The 15789-nt window shown below is 47.8% G+C and overlaps 1 protein-coding gene across 1 annotated transcript in view; it reads left to right on the top strand.

Moving 5' to 3' along the window:
• LOC140387620 (uncharacterized) overlaps positions 1-15789 on the top strand; it is a 176173-nt gene that overhangs the window by 8864 nt on the left and 151520 nt on the right. Inside the window, exons 2-7 of the mRNA XM_072470813.1 lie at positions 6056-6109; positions 9734-9808; positions 9939-10167; positions 10633-10750; positions 11021-11099; positions 11268-11359. Coding sequence (XP_072326914.1) covers positions 6056-6109; positions 9734-9808; positions 9939-10167; positions 10633-10750; positions 11021-11099; positions 11268-11359 — 647 coding nt within the window. The remainder of the gene's footprint in view (positions 1-6055; positions 6110-9733; positions 9809-9938; positions 10168-10632; positions 10751-11020; positions 11100-11267; positions 11360-15789) is intronic.

The following is a 15789-nucleotide window of genomic DNA, read 5'->3' as shown; positions in this document are numbered from 1 at the left end:
GCCACTGCTCATGGGCTCTGTGGGTCCTTGCGTGGCTGATGAGCCCGATCCTAGAGCCGCATCTTCGACTGCTCACTTGGCAGGTATTTTCGGGAGGTGGGATTGGTCCTTGGACTTATGGCTGGCATTCCTTTCTCAGGCTTCTTTACCGGACCTCTTCTTGCCATTGGGTGTTCTTGAAGAATTGTGTCCCGTCAATCAGGAGGTTCCTCCAAGTGGGTCTCTTCTTAGCAAGTGACTCTCAGGGGTTGCGTCTATATTGCATCTCTTGAGGAAAGCCTTCAGGTGTCTTTGAAGTGCTTCTTTTGTCTTCCTCTTCTTCGGGTATGACACAAATTAGAATCCCTCACTACACCATTTAATTGCTAGTTGTTGGGCAGTTCCATAATTTCTTGACTCCCACAGATGGTCAACAGCCATATGAGGTTTTTGCATGGCTGACAACAAAGTCCATGAATTTGTGGCAAAACACGACTCATTGTACATCTTTTCCTCACTAATTATGCTCTGGTTTACACAGTTAAAACTTGACATTATGTTTCCCAACAATTTCTGACCCAATAGCTCTGTCCCCATCACAATCAAAGGCAATCAGAAATTTGCTTAATTAACACTGTTTTGATCGCATGTGTCACTTCAGACCATTAGAGATTTGCACTGGTTGGTTTACAGAGCAGAGCACAGCGACAGAGTTCTGGATCAGTACAGCATTCATTCACTCAGCAGGTTATCCTAACTCAAAGGTAACAACATATACTTTGGCTTAAACAAGAGAAGGCTGCAGTGATTGGGATTTCCACACACTAGTTCCACCACTGCACACTGAAGGCAAACTTAATTTCTAATAAACTGAAAATATGCACGTCACAAGATTAATTGAATCCTTGACAGCAACATTTTTACTAACTTGTTCCAGGAATTGCATTGAAATTTGACATCTCAATGAAGGAATAAAATAGATGATTAGAGTTGTAGGTTCTGATTTTTCCCTGACAGATGTTACCGTTCTGTTAATATTTGTGCGTCAAGCATGGAATGCAACTATCAATGATTTATTTAGTCTGGAAAACAATCCTATGAACATGGGTCTCTTCTAAGTAAATATTTAAATATTTGTGCTAATGTTTCAGTATATTCTCATCAAACACATTACACCCAAAGTAGGTATTCTGTCTATGTATTTGTCATGATATGCAAACATGCAACCAATGAACACTCAGAATAGGACACAACCAATGGGCAGTCAGGACACTCAGAGGTGGCATCACCACAAGGGGGCATGACATAAACACTATAAAATGGATGAGGCACTCATACCCTGCCTCTTTCCACAGACAGACATCTAGAGAGTTAGACAGGGTTGACAGCAGCATCACATCCCAGCACATGGTTTAGAGCAAGCTGGTACAGTTAGACTGAGTTACTACAGTTAGACTAGCAGAGTCGAACTCATTTGAGAACTGTGCTAATAGTTCAATAAACACGTTGAACTAATTTCAGAGTCTGGAGCATTCTTTAGTTAAGACTACATCAAGTAACAGCCTATGTTATCCGAAGCAGCATAACACATCAGTATTCTATAGCCCCTCCCAGATTATCAGATCAGCTCATCAACAAGTCATGATGTAATTTCACCATGAGAGCAAAACTACCTAATTTATAGCTTTGGGATCCAAACATGCCATTGCAGGAAATTTCAGGCCGTCTTAAAGGTAAAGTCACTACAGTCCCAGATGACCATAGGCTGCTTTCCCTTCCCCTTTGAGGAGGAGAGCTGACTGCTGGTGATTTAATCTGAGGATCACCACACCTCAGGCAAGGAGCAAGTTTGGGGAAGTGGCGCCTTCATGAAAAATATATACTTGCCCAGTGAAAACACTTTGTCATGTGAAGTCCAGTATTGTGACATATCTCCGCCCTTTGGTTAATGTGGATATTTGAGGTCAGTTGCAATACATGCTATATTTCAAATGAACTATTGCCTCCTGAAGTAGATCTCTGCTGAAGCATTTCCAAAGGAGTGACATGGAGTATACACTCGGGTGGAAAGGAATAGTCGTAATGAACCCCATTGCAAAGAGCTCTGGGGCAGAATTTGCGCACTTCTCACCTTGAAGTCTCTTAAGGAAGTCACACCCAATGTGTCACCATTTGGGGTTCAAGCATATTTTTCATCACAATTGTAACAAATAGTTCTTGAACTTTGATACAGATACTTCTAATTTTACACAGTTTTGTTCAGATCAAAGGCCTTTATGTGAATTTGGCAAAGGTTGGGTGCTAGATCCCACTTAAAATAAATAATTAATTTGTTATATTTTATGGTCTCAATGTTTTAAATTTATTAAGACCATTAATGCCATTTTTAGACCACTTTGGATTAATATCGCCATTAAAACAGCAGCACAGAAACTTATATTTAAATTAATATATATGCATTTTATGCCAGGGCAGAATTTTAAGACCGATGGCAGTACAGTTCACATGGACCCTACCCCCAAAGCATCTCTCGCCCTGTCAGGTCTTAAAGCAATTGCCCCTTGCTGTAGGATCTTGGAATTAATTTCCTTTACGGAACTTTATGAGGCTAAAACAATATTTTCAAGTATACTTTAAAAATATGGATCAAATCTCCATTGATTAGTAGTGCCGACACTAAATATACCTCCCCGATTGGCTGTTAGGTGTTTGTGCCAATGATTCACAATAAACTCCAACATCTCTGAGTGACAGGGATATGACTGTTCAGAAACAGCAGGTGCAAATCTCCAGTTTTGAGGCCAAGTGCTCCCATCGGGAAAACCGGAGTGGTTCTTCTGGCGGAAGGAGCATCATCGAGGTGGGATTCTTTTGCCTTTAGCATGCTAGAATATGCATAGCGGATAGCATGCTGGCCAATCTGCACTTACTGATCCCAGGATGGCATTTTTTATGGGTGCCCCATCCCATCATACAGAGACAGGCCCCTCACCCCCCACAACAGAAATGGTGACTCCCTGCTGACCCCCCCAGCATGTAGCTAATGGAGGATTTGAATATATTACTCTATATGTTTGATAGCTTCATTATAACATTCACTTTAGATGTGAATCTATTTGTTGTGTAACCAATCTTTTATTTTTAGTTGTTTAATAAAGCAAAATGTAACAGGAAAATAAACGCGGTGGGGGGGCTGAGCTTTACCGATTGGGCAGATGGCCAGAAGTCAGGTAAAAACTCATGCCAACGACATGCAGTGGGCCTTCCATCCAAATTTTATGTTTTTATCACAAGAGGTCAAAGCCTTTGCTGCAACAGCGACCTGCTTCTTCAGTTCCAATACAGGTCGTTTGTAAGCAAACTATGTCAATAGAGTGTTGTGTAGCAAGATATCCAATTTTGTTTCCTTGATGGCTGATATTTTCTGAACATTAAGTTGAAAGATTCAGAGAGCAGGCCATATTGTCATAAAGCCAGAGGACTGCTCAATGTTGAGTCTGGGGAGACTGGGATTCCAGAAGAGGGATCTTTCGGAGTTGTTTGATTTTCTTTTGGAATTCATTCTGCTAGGAGTATCATCAGCTTCTTAGGAGTACCTGGGACTAACAGAGGGTCAAGGGCACAATGTGATCACTGATTCATCCAGATTTTAAATATGGCAGCAAATGTTGTGGCTGCTGTTAGCCTAGCTACCCCCCCCCCCCCCCCCCCCCCAGCTCACCCCCGGGTGGTCCTGCCCAATCAGAGATCCAGGAGCACAGCAGCTCCACCAGGAATGGTGATCATAGTTCAGGGAGGCAGACAGCGATTCCGCAATATTCAGCTGGTGGGTTCAGAAAATAATTAAGGTAATTGGGGAGTGGAGTGCTGGAGAGACGTAGGGCGTTATTCTCCCCCCTCCACGCCGGGTGTGAGAATCGCCAGGGCACCACACGAATCGCGCCACGCCGCCCTGACCCCCGCAGGCGATTCTCCCACCCCCCCGGAAACCAGCGGCGCGCGATTCGCACTGGGCCGCTCGGAGGACCGGCGAGCGGTGATTCTCCGGCCCGGATTTGCCGAACGGCCACTACGATACGACAGGCTCCTGCCGGTGCCGTCCACCCCTGGTCGCTGCCGGTGGGAACTCTGCGGGAACGCTGGGGGGGGGGGGGGGCGGCCTGTGGGGGAGGGAGGGGGGCTCCTTCACCGGAGTGGCCTCCGATGGGGTATGGCCCATGATCGCGTCCCACCTATCGGCGGGACGGCCTCTCCCCCCTGGGCCTACCTCCTTCCGCGCGCGGCCCCAGAACACCGGCCCCATGTTGGTGAGGGGCCGGCGTGCGTAAGACGTTCCCCGCGCATGTGCAGGATGGTGCGGCCCAACTGCGCATGCGCAGGATTGGGCTGCCCCAACTGCGCATGCGCGGGTTGGCGCAGCGCCCACTTGGCACCGCGTAAGGACGCTGGAGCAGCGTGAACCCTATGGGGGCCAGAATAGGTTGTGCCCAGGCCCTGTTTGCGCCGTCGTGAAACGCGACGGCGTTCACGATGGCGCAAACACTTGGCCTCCATATCGGAGAATCGCCCCCAATACCTCCAGGGATATTGTTGGGGCCACTGGATCTGCCATTCCTGTCCATGGCTCCCATTTTGATATAAAAATCCTTTTTCAACCTCCAACTACACAGGCTGCCAATCCCATTTAACTGGTGGCCTCCCTGGCAATGTGGTTCAATCTTTTCCCAATGCCCCTGGTGAGATACTCCTTATATATTCAATTCAGCAAAATTCTTTGACAGCAGGACTTGGTTGGAGATCCACCCACCACAGTTCACACAGAATTTTATCGCTCCTCCCCCATTTGTCCCACCTCATGGGGGCTGGTAACATTCTGCCCACCGTGATTTGCCAGATTTATTACCGGTGCTGATATGTTTGGCTTTGTGTATTTAATGTACATTAATGTAAAATATTCTTGGAATAGAAAATGCTGATTTAAAAATGTCCTGAACAATTCTGAAATATTACTGCAATCTTCAATGTAGGACTGAAGTGTACCTGCTACCATTTATTGATAATTAGCCATAGGACCATTGATATCTCTCTATTGGAGAGGGACAATTGGCTACATAACTTGAGGGGTACTACTGTACATCAAGCAAGGGGCATGGTGGCCTCCTTGCCCCACCACAGTCAGTACTGAACTTTTGCTGTTGCCATCATTCTGTACCAGACTCTGGCTAACTTAGCTAACACATATTTGCAACCTGCCCATTTTAATGCAATTAATTTTCCAGTTAGTATCAGGCCAGTCACGATAATGTATTCCAAACAGAGGATTATTTGTGAGAATTGCTTTTTGTTAACCACTGTTAATCAGCAAGTACATCTTGGTTAAGAACTCATTTTATATTTCATCAGCTATTCTAGGCTGTCTCTATAAGTTTCACACTTCATAATAATAGCTGATAAGTTAAAACTGATTATTCTCAGGGTATTACCTGTGATTGTTGCAATGAACTGCCACCAATTTAGCAGGCACTCCTAGTCAGTAATTATACTGGAACATCTAACTGGTATATAATATACTTGCCTTTATTAGCCAAGGCAAAGAGTTTAAGAGCTGGGAGGTTATGCTGGAACTGTACAAAATGTTGGTTAGGCAACACCTGGAGGATTGTGTGCAGTTCTGGAATCCACATTATGAGAGGATGCGATAGCTCTGGAAAAGGTGCAGAGGAGTTTAACCAGAATGTTGCCTGGGCTGGAGAGTTTTAGTTATAAAGAGAGGGTTGTGTTTGACTGGTGCAGACGCAGTGGGCCAAAGGGCCTTTTCTATGCTTGTAGACCTCTGTGATACTACGACTGAAAAGACCAGCACTCTTTGGTAGAATTTCTCAATTGGTATGTTTTAGTGATTTTTGCTGCTTGCCCTTCATTATTTTATCTTCATTCATTCTATATCGATTGGTACTTGGTATATTAAATCCTCTATAACACTGTATAAAATATAAAAATATCTCTCTCTGTTCTAAATGTAAGAATTTTGAACATGTTCAATCATTTGAGTAAAACTTATCTTTGTTCAACACAGACGATGTCTTTGCCCATCAACGAATCAAACGGGATTACTCAATGAACAAATATGGTAAGTTAACATTTAGAATGCTGAAATAGAACACGACATCCACAAGGCTAATAACGTCCACTGGGTGTCTATGGGGTCTGGAAGAGAAAATGACAAACTGAAGGATTTGACATCTTGCTTGTTGGTTCGCAGTGGTGAAATCGCTCTTTCGCCCACATGAGCTCTTCCCATGAGATTGTTCATTCTTTTTCCTACACTGCAGCCGTATGCTCTGAATGGTGCTGCCAATTTTATTTTGCCAACCCATACCATGGGGGCGATTCTCCGAGCCCCACGCTGGGCCGGAGAATCGCCGCAACCGCGCCACGGCGTCCCGACGCCGGCGCACGATTCTCCAAGGTGCGGAGAATCGCCGCCATTTGCACCGCCGCGTTTGGCCCGGCGCTGGCCGCGGGCCGCTGGAATTGGCGGGGCCACCGATTCTCCGGCCCGAATGAGCCGAGCGGTACGACAGAGTCCCGTCAGCGCCGTTCACCCCTGGTCGCTGCCAGTGGGAACTCTGCGCGAACGATCGGCCTGTGGGGGGGGGGGGGGGGGTCAGGGGGGCTCCTTCACCAGGGGGAAGCCTCTGATGGGGTCTGGCCCGTGATCGGGGTCCACCGATCGGCGGGCTGGCCTCTTCCCCCCCCCCCCCCCCCCCCACCCCCCCCCCCCCCAGAGCCTACTTTCTGGTGCGGCCGGCCCCTGAACACCGAAGCCATGTTGAGTTGGGGCCGGCGCGCTTAAGAAGTCCCCTGCCGTCCGAAGGCTGGCGTGGCCCAACAGCACATGCACGGGTTGGCGCGGCGCCCATTTGGTGCCGTGAAAGGAGGCTGGAGCGGTGTGAACCACACCAGTGCCTTGCTGGCCCCCTGTGGGGGCCAGAATCGGTTGTATCCGGGGCCGGTTCGCGACGTCGTGAAATGCAACGGCGTTCACGATGGCACGAACACTTGGGCTCCATATTGGAGAATCGCCCCCCATGTTTTTCTGCCAAGCCTCACCATGTTTTTCTGCCAACCCACACCACCTTGCTCTGCCCAACCCTCTTAGCTCAATCATTGAAACCAGGACGAGTGATTTTTTTCAGCACTCTGGGGAGATGTAACTGCCACACTATACAGGGATAATCACTGCCCTCGTTCCATGTTCAAAGTGAATGAGAGGGAAAAACACACACACTATCAATGGCCAATATGCTGACTATCAAACAAGTGCATCAAGGCACTGGGAATCATAGAATGTACAGTGCAGAAGGAGGCCATTCGGCCCATCGAGTCTGCACCGGCCCTCGGAAAGAGCACCCTACCTAAACCCATACCTCCACCCTATCCCCGCCTCACCTTTTTTGGACACTAAGGACAATTTAGCATATCCAATCCACCTAACCTGCACATCTTTGGACTGTGGGAGGAAACGGAGCACCCGGAGGAAACCCACGCAAACACGGGGAGAACGTGCAGACTCCGCACAGACTGTGGCCCAAGCCGGGAATCGCACCTGGAGCTGTGAAGCAACTGTGCGAACCACTGTGCTACCGTGCTGCCAAGGAAGTAGACCTGGAGACATAAAAAAAATTCCAATGCAAATATGCTCCCAAAACTATAGCCTTGATGCTGTTTAGTAGCTTAAATTCTGTACCAGAACTCCAATTTCATTAAGACATAAGCAAGACAGACATACAGCACATCAAAGAGTAATGCAATGAGTCTGAATCCAGAAGTACAGGTCGGCTCAGCAGCTTCCAAACAAAGTACAATTCCGGTGTACATGGCTTTCTTTGAACACGGGCTGAATGTGACAGGAAATCTGTCCTCAAGATTAGTCTCTCCCTTTGTTTACAGGGATTAGAATGTAAGAGATCAGCCGAGAGCACATTAAAGCAGTCAGGCCTGAAGGTAACATAGGTAGCAGTGAGAAACTTAGCATCACATGAGTTGAGACAGGGGCTAAGTTGGACAAAGTTAGGGAGATGGAAATTGGCTATCTTAGTGATTGCGCAATTAGGTGATTGGAAGCAAATTTTAGGGACAGGTATAAAGCCAAGGTTGAGCGCAGTCTGGTTCAGTCTCACATTTTCCAGGGAGAGGGATTCAGTTGGTAACTATGCAATGGAGTTTGCAGCGGGGACAGATAATAATTACTTTATTTTCCAAACATTTAGTTGGAGGAAAAATATCTGTCCAGCCGATATTGGATGTCAGATAAGCAGTCTGGTAATTTGGCAGTGGAGGAGTTGCGAGAGCAGCTTGTGGGGTAGAGTTGGATATTGTCAGCATACATGGGAAAGCTAAGACTGTGCTTTCAGATGATGTCGCCCAGGTCAACAATACGGTACAAACAACCAATACAAAAGGTATACTTCACACGGAGCAAGGAAATGTTTAGCTGAGAGAGATCAATGCCCTGATTTTGTGGCGATGATCTTGAGGAAACTCAACATTGGCTGTTTGACAGCAGCTTCAGGAGTTGGCATAATACGCAGAATGATGGGGTAATCCAAAAGTTATTGTCAGTGATTATACCCTCCTCAAGAGGGTGTCTTGCTGAGGCACCTTGTGACTGCAATCAATGGGAATCAATAGAATAGATGAGAGCTTGCACTTGTATCCCTACAAAAGAAGTCCTACCATTTTGCAATGAGATGTATCTGGGTTTTTGACAGTACTAACTTCATAATTATTACCAAACACATTCACTGGCTCTGGGAAACTAATATTTATGGAATGTCGAATTTCGCAATAGTGATAAAAAGAGTTCACATTTTTAAGGATCTTATTTCTTGCATGTTCATCTTTCGTTTAACTTCCATCCTCATCCAATTCAACATTTTCGACTTGAGAAATTAAATTAAAAATGAAAGATTTTTAAGTGCTTTTAACTCCTTGGTCTGCTCTGTATGTGAAAACGTCAGTGTGACTGACTGCTTACCTGCTGCCTCACAGGGCATCCTTTTGACCTGACGCCAGACTTAAACTACTGTCTGAAAGAGGAAAAGTCCTGCTGGATATTTGTGGGCAGCTTCGTTCATGGTCAGATAGGAGGAGGCCCCTCAGTTGCTTCATCGCTGACTGTAGATTCTGGATAGCTGACCCATTTCCTATCAGCTTCAGGGCAAACATTTCATTGAAATTTTTTTTTTTATAGTACCCAATTCATTTTTTCCAATTATGGGGCAATTTAGCATGGCCAATCCACCTAGCCTGCACATCTTTGGGTGGTGGGGGCGAAACCCACGCAAACACGGGGAGAATGTGCAAACTCCACACGGACAGTGACCCAGAGCCGGGATCGAACCTGGGACCTCGGCGCCGTGAGCCTGCAGGGCTAACCCACTGCGCCACCGTGCTGCCCCAAACCTTTCATTTTGACCAAGGTTTAAAATCAATTAGTGTACCATTGACAACTGTATTAAATTAAATCAAATGTGAAAAAGTATGCTCTGTGGAGAAATTCCACCTTGTGAACCCTTACCCTCATGGTTCAGCTTATGGTTAAAATATAAGATTCTAATAAATCTATTTATTTAGAGAAAGTGCGATAAGTCAGGTGAGTACTGTGGTTTAAGGAACATTCTTTCGATAGCAAAAAGCTTTCAACTTCCTATGTACAAACTAAGTCCAACTTAAACATATTTTCTCCTAGAATTGGATGGGTCTGCTGTCACGCAAAACTTTAGGTTTGCAAGGGCTACTTCAACACCATCAGATGAAGGATCTCGTAAGTATATCTTTGTTTCATTCCAAGATATATTCAATTACTTCACCTCTTTAATTGTAAGACAACACAGACCTGTCAAAATAATTATTTTCTTATAATGGAAGGGACTGCTTTCTTTACATTTCTTTAGGCACTTGTAGCACATGGGGACATGGAGCAATCAGGACATATACTGATGAATTTTACTATTTTACTTCAACCTGCAAATACATTCTGAGTCGCCAATGCAAAGGTGACACAGAAGATTTTAATGTGGAAATTCTCCGAGGCTCAAATGGCAATTTGCAACACATTTTCATGAAAATCGAAGGTGTGATGATCGTTGTAGCAAATGGAACAATTCAGGTTAAAGGCACTGTGTAAGTTAACTTTATTGACTAACTTCATTTGTGATTGCACCAGCCACCTTTAGAGGAATGTCTAATCTCTGTCAGGCACCTAACAGGGGCAACCCTGGCAGAACTTGATACTCCTCCCACATTCCAGCACACCCACTCCCAACTCCCCCAAGTTTTCAACAGCGCCAGGAAGTCATGTGCCTCCATTTATTTTTTGACCAGTTCTTTTGGTGTCAGCCCCAAATTCACTTACAGCGGCCCAGCATTGGAATTTCTTTGATGATTTTAACTATTCAATGAGGAAATTATTCAATGAGGAACATTCACAATTTGATATTTTTACTTCCTTTGTATAAATGGAGAGATTTCATAGATCTGAACGTTGTTAAATACAATATTATTGTATAAACTATTAACATGGTCAAAGCTGTGTGCATGTCATTATTTGGAGTTTCAATATATTTTCATTAATTATTGTTTTAATAGAGTTTCATTGCCCTATGATGACAAGGTGATTATTATTCAGAAACATGGTGTAGATGTGCGCTTTTCAAACAGGAAGCATACTATAATTCTGATTTGGAACTATCAAGATGCACTCCAGGTAAGAAAGCTGAAAAATATATCATTCATTGTAGTCAATGGAATGATTTAGAAGCTTTTCAAGTTGACTGAAATTCTTCTCTATATTAAATGTCACTGACACACAATAATGAGAGACACGTTTCTATTGAGTTATGATTCACCTCTTTGATAGAAAGCCTTACATTTTCTAATAGTATACCCGTTTGACATAATGGATATAGATTTGTCAAACCTTATGAAGGTTTCTACCTGTTATTTTTATGTTTAAATGTCTCTCTCCCATCTTCAGATAACAGTTGATGCTCAATACCGAAAGAAACTATGTGGCCTTTGTGGAACTTTTGATGCAAGTGTCTCAACAACCTATGGTAAAAAAAATAACTAAATGTAACACTATAAAATTATTTAACACTATAAAATAAATCATAGTCATATTTAAGATCCTGTCCAGCACTATCATATTTCAAGGTTCCTAAAAAAAAATGAAGTTATTGAATTGAAAATGAATTAATTCACATTCTATTTGGACTTTGTAGATTTGATGTATACCCGACAATACAAGGTGGATTCTTGGCTTGCTTCCTGCGCCACCAAATTCCCTGAAGAAATAAATTGTTCGGCAGCAAATGTAAGTTGTACAGTGCCAGAGAGTGCTTCAGGAATGCCATAATGCATGTTTAAAATAATATACAAATGTGAATGGACTGAGAATGAGACTCAGGTTAAACCTTGGTTAGCTTACCAAGCTACTTCAGATACATAGATGCTTCAGATTTAATTGAAACATGTATAAGTGTCATTTTGGACACTGTTGGCAGTTTGCTTCTTGCGGCCGCGTTGGCGAGATTGCGGCCCGTATCTAATGCCAGGAATGAGCCTCCGTGAGCTTCTTGTCATTACTGGCTGTCTCACTATTTGATTCGCCACTCGTGCCTGAATGTATCACTTCTAACACGCTCCATCACCACTCATTCCCAGTCAAAACACAAGCATGGCAATGTGCAGACCTGCTCCAAGCTTCGGGGATGCCGACCTAGCCAGGCTTTTCATTCCTGTCGATGCGAGACGGGACACCCTGGGTGGGATTCTCCGACCCCCCGCTGGGTTGGAGAATCCCCGGGGGGGGGGTGAGTCCCGCCCCGCCGCCTCGACGCCGGCTGCCATATTCTCCAGTGGCATTTTTCGGGCAGGGGCGGACTCACGCCACGCCTGTCGGGGGGTCTGATGTGACCATCAATTCACTCGAGACGGGAGTAGAAGTAAACTGTGGCTTTAATCAACTTTGAATAGTGCCTGCCTGCGACTGATCCAATACTGAGAACCACCTACAGGTCGGCTGCTCTTTATACCTCCCTTCAAGGAGAGGAGCCATGGGCGAAGCCCATACAGGCCCCAACATGTTCCCTTATGGATAATGCCATACAATGGCCCATAGGAGGAGCCCACAAGGGCAAAAACAAAGCACCAATACAAATACAAGTAGCAACAACACAGATACAAATACAATGGTGGATTATTGGCATAATACATTCACCACATTCACCCCCTGTTAAAAAATCGAAGTCCGGCGGGGGTGACGGGTTCATAAGTTCAGCCGGTCCAGCACACGGATTGTGCGCTGTGATCGCCGAAGCTCTGGCGTTGTTGCTGGCCCGGGTGTCGAGCTGGTCCGTGCTGGCATTGGTAGTGAGGGCGCCGGTGCGGGTACAGGCGTGGACTCTGGGAGTGTCTCTTCTGGAGCTTCATTCCTGTGGATCGGTGAAGGGGGGATGGCGGGCGGGAGGGAGCGCGAGGGCCATATAGGGGCGGGGTGCTGGTCATGGTAGGTTGGGTGGGGTATGGTAGGGGGGTGGTGGTGGAACCGGCGGGCGCCAGGTCCCGGAGGGAGATGGTATCCTGTCGGCCATCGGGGTGTTCAATAGAGGCGTACTGGGGTTGGAGTGTAGGAGCTGGACCCTCTCTACCGGAGGATCGGACTTATGGCTCCTGACGTGTTTTCTGAGTAGGACTGGCCCCGGTGTCTTCAGCCAGGACGGAAGCGAGGCCCCTGAGGCGGATCTCCTCGGGAAAACAAATAGGCGGTCATGAGGGGTCTCGTTTGTGGCCATGCAAAGTAGGGACCTAATAGAGGGGAGGACCTCCTGCCAGTGAGAAACTGGGAGATTCCTGGACCGCAGGGTCAGTAGTACGGTCATTCAGACCGTCGCGTTCCCCCTCTCCACCTGCTCATTTCCCCTGGGGTTATAACTGGTAGTCCTGCTCGAGGCGATGCCCTTACTGAGCAAGTACTGACGCAGTTCGTCGCTCATGAACGATGAGCCCCGGTCACTGTGGACATAATTGGGGAAACCAAACAGGGTGGAAACACTATGTAGTGCTTTAATGACGGTGGACGTGGTCATGTCGGGGCAAGGTATTGCAAAGGGGAAGCGGGAGAACTCATCAATAATGTTGAGGAAATATGTATTGCCGTTATTGGAGGGGAGGGGCCCTTTGAAATCGCTACTGAGGTGTTCATAGGGCCGGGATGCCTTTACCAGGTGGGCCTTATCTGGTCGATAGAAGTGCGGTTTACACTCCGCACAGATCTTGCAGTCCCTGGTCATAGCTCTGACCTCCTCGGAGTAGGGCAGGTTGCGGGCATTGATATAGTGGATTAGCCGGGTGACCCCCGGGTGGCAGAGGTCATCGTGGATAGCCCATAGTCGGTCATCTTGCGCGCTGGCGCATGTGCCGTGGGACAGGGCATCTGGGGGCTCGTTGAGCTTCCCAGGACGATATACTATATCGTAGTTATAGGTGGAGAGTTCGATCCTCCTCCTCAAGATCTTATCGTTCTTGATTTAGCCCCGCTGCATATTATTGAACACGAAGGCTACCGATCGTTGGTCGGTAACGAGGGTAAACCTCCTACCAGCGAGGTAGTGTCTCCAGTGCCGTACGGCTTCCACGATAGCTTGGGCCTCTTTTTTGATTGAGGAGCGCCGAATTTCGGAGGTGGTGAGGGTGCGCGAAAAAAACGTTACTGGTCTGCCTGCTTGATTGAGGGTAGCAGCGAGAGCGACCTCTGATGCGTCGCTCTCCACCTTGAAAGGAACGGACTCGTCGACCGCGCGCATCGCAGCTTTGGCGATGTCCGCCTTGATGCAGCTGAAGGCCTGGCGGGCCTCAGTCGCCAGTGGGAAGATGGTGGCCTTGATTAGTGGGCGGGCTTTGTCCGCATAGTTGGGGTCCCACTAGGCATAATATGAAAAGAACCCGAGGCACCTCTTCAGGGCCTTGGGGCAGTGGGGGAGGGGGAGTTGCAGGAGGGGGCGCATAAGGTCATGCAGTCTGGTTGTGCGGAAAACGCATTTCTCCTTGTTGTACGTGCGGTTTAGGGTTTGGGCGGTTTGAAGAAATCTGTGGAGGTTGGCGTCGTGATCCTGCTGATCATGGCCGCAGATGGTGACATTGTCCAAGTACGGAAATGTGGCCCCCAGCCCGTACCGGTCCACCATTCGGTCCATTGTTCTTTGGAATACCAAAACCCCGTTCGTGAAGCCAAAGGGCACCCAGAGGAAGTGGAAAAGGCGGCCGTCTGCCTCAAACGCCGTTAGGTGGTAGTCCCCCGGGCGGATTGGGAGCTGGTGGTATGTAGACTTCAGATCCACCGTGGAGAACACCCGGTAGTGTGCGATATGGTTTACCATGTCTGCAATCTGGGGAAGGGGGTACGCATCGAGTTGCGTGTACCGGTTTATGGTTTGGCTGTAATCTACAACCATCCGGTTGTTTTCCCCGGTCTTGACGACCACCACCTGAGCTCTCCAGGGGCTATTGCTGGCCTCGATAACTCCCTCCCGCAAGAGTCACTGGACCTCGGACCTGATATAAGTCCTGTCCTGTATGCTATACCACCTGTTTCTGGTGGCGACTGGTTTGCAGTCGGCGGTGAGGTTTGCGAAGAGTGGGGGAGGGTCGACTTTTAGGGTCAGCGAGGCTGCATTTGGTGAGTGAGGGTAGGGGCCACCCGAACTTCAGGGTTAGGCTCCTGAGGTTGCATTGGATATCTAGTCCCAATAGGAGAGGAGCGCAGAGGTCTGGGAGCACATATAATTTAAAATTGGCGTACTCGGCACCCTGTATTGCTCGGGTTGCGGTAGTGCACCCTCGGATTTGCACTAAGTGCGACCCAGAGGCGAGGGAGATGGTTTGGTGCGCCGGGAAAATTGGGAGCGAGCAGCGTCTTACCATGTCCGGGTGAATGAAGCTCTCTGTGCTCCCGGAGTCGAAAAGGCAAGGCGTCTTGTGCCCATTTACCCAGACGGTCATCATGGAGCTCCGGAGGTGCTTGGGTCGCGACTGGTCCAGGGTGACTGCGCTGAGTTGCCGGTAGCTGGCATGGTCGGAGGTGCTGGGGCGGTTCCGTGATGGCTGCCCTTGTTGATCGTACGCGTCGAGCGGCGTAGCAGATGGTGTCCAAGATGGCGGCCCCCGTTGGTCGAGCGTGGCAGGTGGTGAGGAAGATGGCGTCCAAGATGGCGGCCCCCATGGATTGCACGTTCCGGCCGTGTGGGGGAGGATGGCCAAGATGGCGGCACCCATGGGTCGGAAGTGCTCTGAGGGCTGGAAGATGGCTGCCCCCATGGATAGCACGGGGTTGATGACGCGTCGACAGGGGGCGGAGTCGGCAGACACGCTGCCACACTGCAGGGTCTGCGGGCCTGTGAGTCTGAGTATCGGGACTGTGATTTAGAGTTCTTGGACCTGGCCAGGCAAACTTTGGCGAAATGTCCTTTTCTCCCGCAGCTGCTGCAGTTCGCGTTATGGGCCGGCCAGTGCTGCCAGGGGTGTTGGGACTGGCCGCAGAAATAGCAGGGTAGCCCCCCCATGGTGGGCGGGCGGCCGCGCGGCACAGGCCTGGGGTCGTCTTTGGTCGGGGGTCCACAAGGGGGTCGCGTCGTCAGCCGGGAACGCGTTAAGGCACTGGAACACTACTTCCAGAGAGGAGGCTAACTTTATTGTCTGATCCAGGTCCTGGGCCCCATTTTCGAGTAGGCTCTGTCTCACGTAGTT

This window comes from Scyliorhinus torazame, chromosome 13, assembly GCF_047496885.1.
Source record: "Scyliorhinus torazame isolate Kashiwa2021f chromosome 13, sScyTor2.1, whole genome shotgun sequence".
Taxonomy (NCBI): Eukaryota; Metazoa; Chordata; class Chondrichthyes; order Carcharhiniformes; family Scyliorhinidae; genus Scyliorhinus; species Scyliorhinus torazame.
This window is presented reverse-complemented; position numbering and strand designations above follow the sequence as displayed.